An 11,332-nucleotide genomic window follows, 5' to 3' on the forward strand; every position below is an offset into this window, starting at 1 on the left:
TGAATTTTTTCTTCCTAAATCAAATAATGCCCTTCCTATCTCGCTGTATTTTAATTAGCAGAGGTTTTTTGGAAATGGCATGGTACATGCTCATGCGATGACTCAAAATGTTACTTGGCCTGCAATTTTCTTTCGGGGAACAGAACACTCTAATTCAAATCCATTATTAAAAAGCAGATAACATGTGCACTTTCTGAAATGCCTGTGACTTCACTCTTTTGATTTTATGTAATTATAAGAGAATGTTCGTATGTATTTGCTTTTCGACTAGCACTGCATTTTTAAGCAGAGTGTCTTCAGATAAAGTGCATATTTTCTTTTCGTTCATAAAGAATATCTCCGGTTTACGTGCTCAAAACTTTTGTGAATGTTTTATAATGCAGTCACGGAGCCATTGAGAGCTGCGCTTCCGACCAGAATTTCTATGCGGACCCTCTGTATTTTAGAGGACAAAATATTAGATATTAGATATGAGTTTGGATTTTGAAATTAATAATTGCTAACTAGGTCCTGTGCCTTCCACCGTGTCATTCTGTAACTCCTATCCGTTCTCAAGAAAAACTTTGAACTCAGTCTTTTTTAAACTCTGCAGCTCAAAGTAAATACTTTTTCATTAAAACTAATTTCAGTCCACAATAAAATAGGGAACACATCACCCACTTAAAAACAGCTTAAATGACAAAAAAATAAATAAATAAATAAAAACAAATAGCATGTACTTTGTCACTGTAAGTAAACAAGGTAAACATTGACATAACTTCCAATCATTCTTGGGTTGAAAAAAATGTGCAGTTCAAAATAAAATTCCTCTTCTGGTCAACGTTTTGGATGCAATTCAAAGTGTCTCATAAAATAAACATATTTAAAGCGTGTTTTGAATTTCACTGCATAATTCCTAGCCAACAGAAATGACAGTGGTATCTTTCAGGTTTATTATGTCAGATCAGTAGCCATTATCCAGGACGGACACAGCCTTTGAGGTGCATTACCTTCCCTCTGCTTAACCCTCACTGCAGTGACGCGGAAAAAAAAACCCCTGTAGGTGGTCCTTGGGGAAAGCCTGTCACAGAGCGAAACTTTCTGGTTTCTTTGTTTAATAACAAAAGTATTCTCTTCTGATAAAATGGAAAAAGAGCCGCATGTTTTAGTCCGGAAAGCAAAATGTTCATGGAGGTGATCTTCATGAGCATTTTTCAATAAAAGGGGGACCAGTTTTCCATTCTGCATAATAACAAGTTGTTTGGAGGCACGAGCTACAAAATGAAAATGACCCATCACAACAGATTGTAAATTTTTTTTCCCCTGATGCTTTGAAAAGTGCCTCGATCATTCCTACGGCTGCAGTGTTGAAGTTAAGTATTTGCTATTTTATTTAAACATTTTTGAAAAATGAACATTCTGGGGCTTCGCAGCATTATTAAGAAAAGCTGCCCATACTTTACCATGTTGTTACATGTGTTTATCTGCTGATTATAAAATGTGTTAAACAGTATTTTAAAAACAAAAAAATGCAGAACTGCGCTTTGATTAATTCAGTGAACAAAACATATGCTGTTGGTTCTGTTCTCTGAAATGCATATATGATCAATAAAATCTTTTAAAAGAGCAACTTTGGCTTTTAGGCTTGTACTGCCGACCATGATTTTCACCCCAGCTAACTCTGGGCTCAGACTGTTCACTTAGGCTAACCAAACTGCTTTCTGGCTATGATAGGAATGTCTTTTTAATATATCTTTGTCCTCTTTCTAACATTTCTTTAGGTTGGAAGCTGTGTGTTGTGGTTGTTACCCACTTTGTCCCAAAGATTTGGTTTATCCTGAAATATTTCCAGGTAGCTGCTTTAATGTTCTTTCGTCTTTGTTGGGGTTTAATACGTGATTCGTGCTAAATGCGAAAGTTTGAAAATAAACTTAGGCAGGAGCAATTGTTTATTTGGCAAGTCAACATGTTAGTGTTAAGGAAAATTTTATGTTTTAATACATTAGAGTAAGCTTATATTTACCATCTGTTCTTTTAAGATAACAAAAAAGCAAGTTTTCAAATAGCATTCTTCATTGTTAGCATACACATCCCATACTGATGGGTTTTTATAAGCAGGTCCGCGTTGCTGCAATTGCTTACAGATTTTTTAATGATATACACAGAGAAAAATCGAGGACTGAGAGTCACACCAAATTATTTAAACAATTGACTAGTTAATAACATGCAACTGTTGTACAGGGTACATACGGCAATAGTACCAGTTCTTTTGGAAAAAAAAAAAACAAAAACCTCATCACTAAATATATCACATATGCATTGTGTTACATTAGAATAATGTATTTTAATCACCCAAAGGAGATGTCTAAACAGCACAACTACACAGTCTTATTTAGCATTAAACATCCTTGTGAGCTGAGGTAACCTTATAAAATCATGCTTAAATAATGTAAAACACGAGGCGGCACAGAGCAATATGCATTTTTAATTAGTAAAGTGACTAATATCGAGTGTGTGCTTTGAGGTTTTTGTTTCATTAAAAATGTATCTGTTTTTCCTGCAGCTGAATATCTGTATTCTACACCTGAACAGCTTTCAAAAAGGCTCCAGAATTTCTGCAAGAGACCTGATATTGTAAGGAAACATCTCTATAAGGTAGTTATTGAGAAGCGATTTAGGCAGTATAAATGCCATATTGAAGTACAAAGAAAAAAAATCTTAAAAAAAAAAACATTTAATTAACATACTAATGTTTAAAGGAAACATGCTAGGGAGGGATATTAGTTGTTACACTAACAAGGATTAATTAAACTGGATGCCAGTTGTATTAACCTAGGTCTTATGAAATACGTGCACTTAATGCACGGTACATGCTTTTTTTTTAATTTATTGTTTTCTAAGATGACTGTCCTTTACATTTAGCCCCAAGAGGCTTATAAAAATGAACCTGGATTAATGTAACTCATTAGTTTAAAAGGAAGTAAAGGAGAGATTCTACAATTATACTAATGAGGATAAGCCTTTCTTCCCATCATAATGAAATCTTCAGTCCTCAAAAATTCAGGTGAACGACATTAGTGAAGTTTGGTGTTCATTTTTAAACTATTTTAAAGATGACTTTCAAGATTCAAATGTTTCCCTTGCCCAGTTTAATAAGATGACATTAAAAACCCTCAGTTTGTTTTGAATTAGACTGTCTGTCTCCTCTCTGAATGGCAAAGGCAAAGGGAACATAATTTAAATAGCATCGTCGTTCAGTCCCTTTATTCATTATCTTTCTTCCCTTGTTTGAATCAAGAATTTTACACTGTTGAAACAACAACACAAATGTCTGAGTAATTGAACTGGGATAAATCTGCTTTATGATTTTGAAGGTGGCTCTAGGCCATGAGTAATATACCTTTTTATATTCTTTGAATGTAGCATCTTCATTTTCCATAAATTCAGTATAGTTTACAATCTAGCAGTTTTATAATCCAGCATATTTTAATTTTCCTATGTTAATGTATAACCTCCCTACAGCAAATACAGTTTTGCCTCCTTGTGTCTCTCCTTTCCCTTTCATGGCCTAAAATACATATTTACATAGTGATACATCAAAACATGACTTTGTTTCTGCAGGAAACAGTTAAACTTCAAGAAAAAGGGAGAGAACCAAAAATGCAATTTAACACCCAATTTCAAGCTCATTATCTTTCATTGTCTATTAACTTGGCAATGGTTCAGAAGGTAGCTCATAATAGTTTAAAATGCTGACTGAACAGTTCCAGGCTTCAGTGTTACTCTTGAGTCGATACGATTGTATCGTGTACGTAGGAGCCTCCCACAGAAAACAGTTGTTCCAGGTTTATGTCCAGAGTTCCTAATTTTTAAAGTTTAGTAGTGGTCTTCTTTGTATAAAATATTAATCAAGTTGTTTCCCACGTGACAGACTATCAAAATGTGCAGATTATAAAAATTGAAGAAGCAGAATAACAAGTATTAATACAAATGGATTCATTTGTTATATATGACACCAAACTATTGTCAGTGAGTTCACCATCAAATTATTAATTTGTTTTTCCCTTCTGGTGAATTTTTTTCCAGTTTTATTGAGATATAATTGATATACAGCAGTTTCATATATTGTGAAATGATTATCCTAAGTTTAGTTATGATCCATCATCTCATATAAATACAAAAAAAAGAATTTTTTTTCATTGTGATGAGAATGGTAAAGTATTGATCATTGTATTTCCACTGTCAAAATTTATCAGTTTTTAACTTTGCTTCAAGTTATGCCCTGTTATTTTGCATCTGCCGATTTTTAACCATTTCAAAAGTTACTGCAGCAAGTTGCCTTTAGTTACAAAAGAAAATAGATCTCCAGATGAAATGTTTTAATACAGCTACTGCTATAAAATAGCTATTAATTATTTATTTTACAAACAACTTCTGGAAAAACTCTAAAACAATGTCAGCTTAGTGGTATGCTGTTAATATACCACTTGGTCCTCAGACAGCTTAGAAAATAACCTATACCTTACATGTTATTTCATGTTACTACTTTTACATATATTTTTAGTCTGTACATCCTAACATGCTTTTTCTCAAAGTTTTAAAAATTAATATTTCATACATACGCATTTATAAGAACTTACATGTATAATTCATTTGTATGACTTTTTCTACCATGGATTCTTTTCTTATAAATCTATTATACATTTTCATGTATGCTCTCATTCATAGAACTTGATGATATTTATCTAAAAGTTAATCTAAAAATTAATGAAATGGCCCAGGAATTATAAGTAATTAAGAGCTTTAATATGCAATTGTCAGGAATAACTGGTAAAAATGACAGGAAATACCACAGGGTTAGTGTGGTTTTTGTAGCAGGATTTAGAGCCAAAAGAGAAAAAGAAGGGCTTTTAAAACTTTATAATTAAGATATAAAGTTATGACATTTTTTTCACTTATGTTTTATAAGTATATATTCTTTTCAGGTAACATTTGCCTTCGCTAAGTACCAGGGAATTATTTCCCCCAAGACAGCTTTTTACCTACTTTTCTTATGCAATGGAAGAGTCTTTTGTGTGTACTGTAAAAAAAAATAAAATGTTGAGGGTGGTTTTTTTTTTAGATTTATTCCATTGGAGAGTGCTATTTTGCTTTTATAAAACATATGCTTCTGAGAGCTAAAAGGATAGAATATCACTGAATTTTTAAATTTGCTCCTTTTACATTTTTACACCTTACTCTTTTTTGTTAAAAGTTTACATTTTTTAAATCATCTCCATTGCTTATCATATAGAGTTCACTTTAGGATAGAATTTTTCATATGGATTCACACACTTGGAAATTTAATGACTAGAATAAGGCTACTAACACTTGGCTTTCTTCTCACATGAGACATTATACTTTCAATATGAGTGAGAGTTTGGGGGCTATAACGTGAAGCAGGATTTGAAACAGAATGCTGAAACAGTAACTGAAAAGCAGAAACAGAATTTGATACTTTTTTTTCTTAAAGTGACTCTTTCTACTACAGAACACAGTGCCCATGACTTCTCACCTAAAATGGTTTCAGACTCGAAATGTTTAAATTCCTCTGAATGCAGTGTCCTCTCTCTCTCTCTCTCTCTCTCTCTCTCTCTCTCTCTCTCTCACACACACACACACACACACACACACACACACACACACACACATTTTTCTGAAGACCTTAAGAGCAATCCAATGCATACAGAAACTGTTTATTAATTACATTACAATCTAAAATAATTTTTTAATCTTAAAAATTAAAACTATTTCTTTAAAACGTTTACATCCTGGCTCAGCCGTTGACTGCAGCTTTCTGGTGCTTTCGGACGTTGCCTCTTCTAAGTAGGTTAGACACATTGGCCACACACTTGTCACACAGATAAAATAGGAGCCCTTTAGGACTCTCCAACCTCACTTGAACACAAGATTCCAGAAGTAATCAGAAAATAATTAGCCAAGGGTTGACTTCTTACACTAACAATAGTTCTTCCTTTTATAACCCAAGCAAATCTAATGCCATGAAGTTGTAGATTTTTTTTTGCCTTATTTTACTATGTGAATTTTCTTTGTAAATATTCCTAACAAGTATTTGAGATCAGTGCTTTATGCTTTCAGAGAACCTTTCATCTTTATATTTTAAAATGCTGTAAGAAAAAAAAAAAGTTGTATGGAGATGTCCTTGTTACCAGTATTGAAAATAGCAAGAGTACAAATAGGGCAGTTGTATAAGTAGGTACTTCCCAGACAGAAGTCCTATCTCTTGTTACTTTTATTTACGAATTGAGCAATGTTCTGTATGGGGGTAAAAGAGATGTCATCCTTTCTTGTGCCTTATGAAAGTGACTTGTAGTTTCTTAAGATTTTTCAGAAGATAGCTGTTGATTTTTTTTCTCTCTCTTCAAGTTCTTTAACATTCTGGAAATCTGTATAACCTGCTGCTATTTGGAGGAGAGAAGAATTATCTGATTTCTGCCTAAAAGTGAATCCAAACAATGATTAAGCTTATAATTCAGACTCGGTGCCCAGAAAAGCCATTAGTGGTTGTCTTAATTGGATCAGGCCATAGCTACCCGAACCACAGCCAAGACACTTTAAGTTTCCTTGAAGAGACAGGCCACATTATGGTCCTCTTTTAATTTGAACTTATACTCTAGATGTGAAGAAGGTGTTGCTCACTAATATTAACAGCTCTCCAAACTCACTATCTTTTCCTTAAAGATGGAAACTTGGAAAGCGTGTGCCATTTTTAGAACTTCTAAAATCTCTCAGCAGCATTAGCATCATTTAAGGTGAATTCTGTCAGTTCCCTTCCTCCCTCCTCCCTACTCCTCCCTCTCTCCTTCTTCACTGCCTTCCTTGATTTTATTGGGCTTAGTTATCCTTTGATTTGTCTAAGTAAAATAAAAGTAAAAAAAACCTTTAGCACAATAGACACACTCTGGGTGATTCAGATCCCTTAGAGATTTTGACTCCTTGTCCTCTGCTGCTTGCTTGCAGCCTAGCTCCAGGTGAACTTCTTAACCCCTACATGATTCGTCTGTAAACTTGGAAGGCTTTTTTTTTTTTTCTTAATTCTTAATAGCATGTTCCCCCTGAGGTACTGCTCTAATGAAATAATGACTATAAACCTGTTAGTAAACTTGAAGTGCTTTGTAAATTCCACGCAATTGTAATGGCATTTCTCTCCTGCCTTCACCACTTAAAAGTAAGATTCACATTAGCAAAAACATGAATATCTTGTGTTTATAAAGTTAAACGTTGGATGATAAACTTCTAATAGCTGTCATCCATCACATGAAGCAGGAAGTATATGGGCAGCAGAATGTACACATTTGGAAAACACACACACACACACACACACACACACACACACACACACACACACAACAGGAGCTTTCTCCAGCGCTTGGAAATAGTTCTACTTTAAACCAATCAGAAACTGGGATTTCCTGGGGTGGTAAAACTGGAGGACCACTTGTTGGGTGGCTTTCTGAAATCCAATTGATGTCGGTGATGCAAATGTGCAGCACGCATGTCCAGCACGCCGCCGTGTCCCGGTCGCTAACGCGCCTCCCTGGCTTCCTCTCCCTCCCCCTCGCAGGGCGACACGGCTCCTTTCTGCTGGGCGGCCCTGCGCGGCCAGTTCAGGTCTCTGCTCGCCGCCGCGGAGCCAGGCGGAGGCCGGTGACAGATGGGGCCCCGTCACCACCTCGCAGCCTACGGCAGAGTCTGTGGAACCTTCCAGAGTGTGCCCATATTTACCTGATCAGAGAGAAAAGAAAATCTGCAGAGGAAGCCGAGCCTGGCTGCTTGTCATAGCTGACACAGAGCCATCTGCCACAAACCTGTGGCGGCTTCAGATCTCCAATCCCTGCCACCACCCCGACTCAAATTAAACACAGATTCCTAGAGACGTTATGATGGTTACACATGTCCTCGGCATCACATGGAGGAGACTGTTCAAAAAAAAAAAAAAAAAATGTGGCCTGTTGTATAACCGCGCTCATGTATCCCATATGTGGTGCCACATTGAATTTCCGGTTGGATCCGTTTTTATCCTTTGTACTGGATGACATGGTGCCTGAATTCTTTCTTTTCGCCGGCACGATGGCAGCCAAACGGCAGCTTCAAACGCTCGCACTTGGCTGGGTTTCTACCTGGGGTGCCAGGTTATCATCGGGGTGTCCTCCGAGGGCCAGGGCTCTGCAGGCGGTGAGGACGCCCCGGGACTGGTGGACGGCCGCTCTCTCTGCGAGCTGTTTGTGGCCAAGGGCTGCTTGAGCACTTTTCTTTACAAATGAGTGACTCCCCGGCACAGGGGCTTGTAAGTGAAGGTATGCATAAGGGGTCTGGCAGGTATTCCGTGATTCAGAGTTGCATTTGTGTTTCATTTATCTGAAAGAAAGTTGCAAGATAAACAGCTGTGATTCGAACGAACCTGGGGAATACTCGGAGTGGGCCGGCTTGCCCGTCAAATGAACGCTGAGATACTTGTTTTAATTTTTTATTTTTTCCCATGGGCAAGAACAGAGAAATGAAAATACTTCGAACAAAACCAGTAATTTTGATATAAGTAGTCTTTGGAAATATTTGGATTCAGCTACAAATACAGTATTTTTAAGATCAGTCACTTACGATTCCAATACTCAAGTTGCCTGCATTTGTTGATGTAAAAGATGTTTTGAACGGCGAGATTGTAAAATAAATCTTTAATAAAGTGCCCTCTGCCATTTTTTAATTAGCATAGCTCCTTTTCGTGTCATTGTGTACGTCCGTCTGTCTTGTTTCTCACTGAACACTGGCCTTGTGTCAAGAGACAGCAAATACAATGGTTTCTTTTCCGGATGAACAAGGATCTGTTTTGCAAATGTTTGCGAGATATTATGACATTTCCAAGATTTTCTTTGCATTCTGGAAAGCAGGAGGTAAACATTTGTAGTCATTAAGGTAAAGTCTGTTGATAAACCATCTTCTGTTTACTGACAGGTAAATGGTAACTTTCCTGGCTTTTGAAACGAGTTGCTTCCATACACTGCGGCTGAGGAGCGGCCAGGAAGAGGAGGCTGGGCAAGGCCATGAGTGGTCCAGAGGCATCCCACCTAGAGCAGGCAATGGTGGAAGGTCCAGGAGGGCCCCTGAGAGGTAGCAAACCCTGAGCAGGCCACAGTTCAAGGTCAGGGGGGTGGATAGGGGCCTGGGCGCAGGGGTGCTCGTGGGTCACCGAAAACAGGAGTTCACGATCCACGAGGCCGGGAATTTAAACCCAGAAAGAGTAAGAAGCAGAAACAGCCAGGTCCATGTTTGCACAGAGAGCCCTCTCCTCACTAGTGTGGGATCCCAAATGTATGCTGGGACATCACACCTGGTCTGTGGAGAAGTCCCTCAACAAACTCCCTCCTCACCCACAAACCAGAGGGTGCGGGGATTATTTCGGAAGTCCCTTCTACCTAATGCTGTGGACGTTGTCATCTGTCAGGGGGGCTCCTCTGCAGTGCAAAGGTGAAGATATCAACACGCATCAGCGATTCTGAGACACTTCTCCAGGGCAGTGTTTGTCACTAAGGAGATGAGTTGCGCCAGTAAGCTTGCTCCGTCACAAAGATCCATGTCAGAGACCACACCTTCTCAAATCGTATTACAATCTCACAGCCAAGAAACAGGGTTCAGTTTACTGTGTTTTTCTGTTATGAAAACAGTGGGCTCACATTTTTTTATTATTATTAATGAGAGAGAGAGAGAAAGAAAGAGAGAGAGAGAGAGAGACATCGATTTGTTGTACCACTTATTTATGAATTCATTGTTTGCTTCTGTATGTGCCCTGACCAGGGATCAAACCCGCAACTATGGAGTATTGGGATGATGTTATAACTAACTGGCCAGGGCTAGGGCACATAATGTTTTCTCACTAATTGATGGGGGTAAGGGAGAGGCATTAGCTACCTTTCAAACATTTAAATACTAGAGGCCCGGTGCACAAAATTTGTGCATGGGTAGGCCTGGCCGGTGATCAGGGCCGATCCAGGCCTTCCGGCTGCAGGCCGGGGCCTTCCTTCATTCTGCGCTGCCCCCTGGTGGTCAGCGCACATCATAGCTGGCAGTCGAACTCCCAGTCGGTCAAATTCCCGAGGGGACAATTTGCATATTAGCCTTTTATTATATAGGATTTTCCTGATTTTGGCAAATATAGTATTGGAAGTTACCTGTGTATGGAGTTTTTTCTACACCCACAAACTCAAATCAAGTTTTGTCTTTTGCTGTGGACAGCATTCCTTCCTGAAAATAAATTTACATTAAAGTCGCCACTTTGTAAAACTATATAGTTAGATTTGGTATTAGTGCAAATAAGCAATAAAAAGTTTGTAAATGTGTAATTCTTAACATTATGAAAAGACAATTCTGTGTGTGTGTGTGTGTCATGTGCTTCCCAACACCCATGCTATGGTGGAACAAAATATTATTAAGTAAGTTAATCCATAGTTTGATAAAGTCAGAGAATAATTGAGAATACAAGTTGCCTCTGTAGTTTTTGTTTCCCTTACTCTCACCAGAGACCTGATATTTAAAATTAAAATCGGTTCAACAATTTAATTTAAAAGAATAAATTTAATAAAATTGAATGTTTAAAACAAGACCAATATTTTCGACATGTAATGTTCAAAACAAGAATTTTTTATCTTTATTTATATTCATCAAAATACAGTGTCCATGATGCTTGCCCTAAATTTACTTCATCTAGGTAATGCTCTGGCTTGGTGTTTCTATAATAAAATAACAGGGCACCTAGTTCTTACCCTACTCATTACACCATGTTGGTCAGGAACAGGCCAAGAGACCTTTCTCAAAATGCACCTGTGTTAATAAGCATCCTTCAAACACAGTCAAGGTTAAGTGCCCTGCTCTCACTCTCAGTTCTTCAGTTGTGCCACATAAAAGTGGCAGCAGATTCAGGAAGTCGGCGGAAACTCCCAGCCACAGAGGGCTGCATAGATTCATTTCAACACCTTGAAATGCATCTGGAAGCAAAGATTTCATTTTGTGTTCAAGGTGTTAATTATATTTGATATTTTTAAAAGTAAAATCTGTTTTTGAGAAAGCATCTGCTACCCAGAAATATTGAGACACACAAAAAATTTTCATTTAAGTTTCATGCTTACTGTGGGTGATAGAATCAGTTTTCAAATGATAGTCTGTGCTGTCTTTTAATGTCGACCTAGTCTATGAGTTTCATTCTTCTATTGACTACTGACAAGTATACCCCTAAGTGGTTCTCAGTTTCAGGGCAAAATTGAGTGGTATTTAATATCAGATTTTATATTTAACAATAAAGTGG

At 37.5% G+C, this 11,332-nt stretch overlaps 1 protein-coding gene across 7 annotated transcripts in view; it reads left to right on the forward strand.

The window, feature by feature from the left end:
- GTDC1 (glycosyltransferase like domain containing 1) overlaps nucleotides 1-9,038 on the forward strand; it is a 364,719-nt gene extending 355,681 nt beyond the window's left edge. For 5 of the 7 annotated variants that reach the window (XM_079781762.1, XM_079781766.1, XM_079781764.1 and 2 more), the window contains 3 exons: nucleotides 1,761-1,831; nucleotides 2,543-2,634; nucleotides 7,604-8,719. In XM_079781762.1, coding sequence (XP_079637888.1) covers nucleotides 1,761-1,831; nucleotides 2,543-2,634; nucleotides 7,604-7,690 — 250 coding nt within the window. In that variant the 3' untranslated portion in view covers nucleotides 7,691-8,719. Of the gene's footprint in view, nucleotides 1-1,760; nucleotides 1,832-2,542; nucleotides 2,635-7,603; nucleotides 8,720-8,988 lie in introns of those variants that run through there. The other 2 variants (XM_079781763.1, XM_079781767.1) reach the window with 1 other exon arrangement.
- Nucleotides 9,039-11,332: the final 2,294 nt, after the last annotated feature.

Source organism: Cnephaeus nilssonii (genome assembly GCF_951640355.1).
Source record: "Cnephaeus nilssonii genome assembly, chromosome: 10".
NCBI classification, from domain to species: domain Eukaryota; kingdom Metazoa; phylum Chordata; class Mammalia; order Chiroptera; family Vespertilionidae; genus Cnephaeus; species Cnephaeus nilssonii.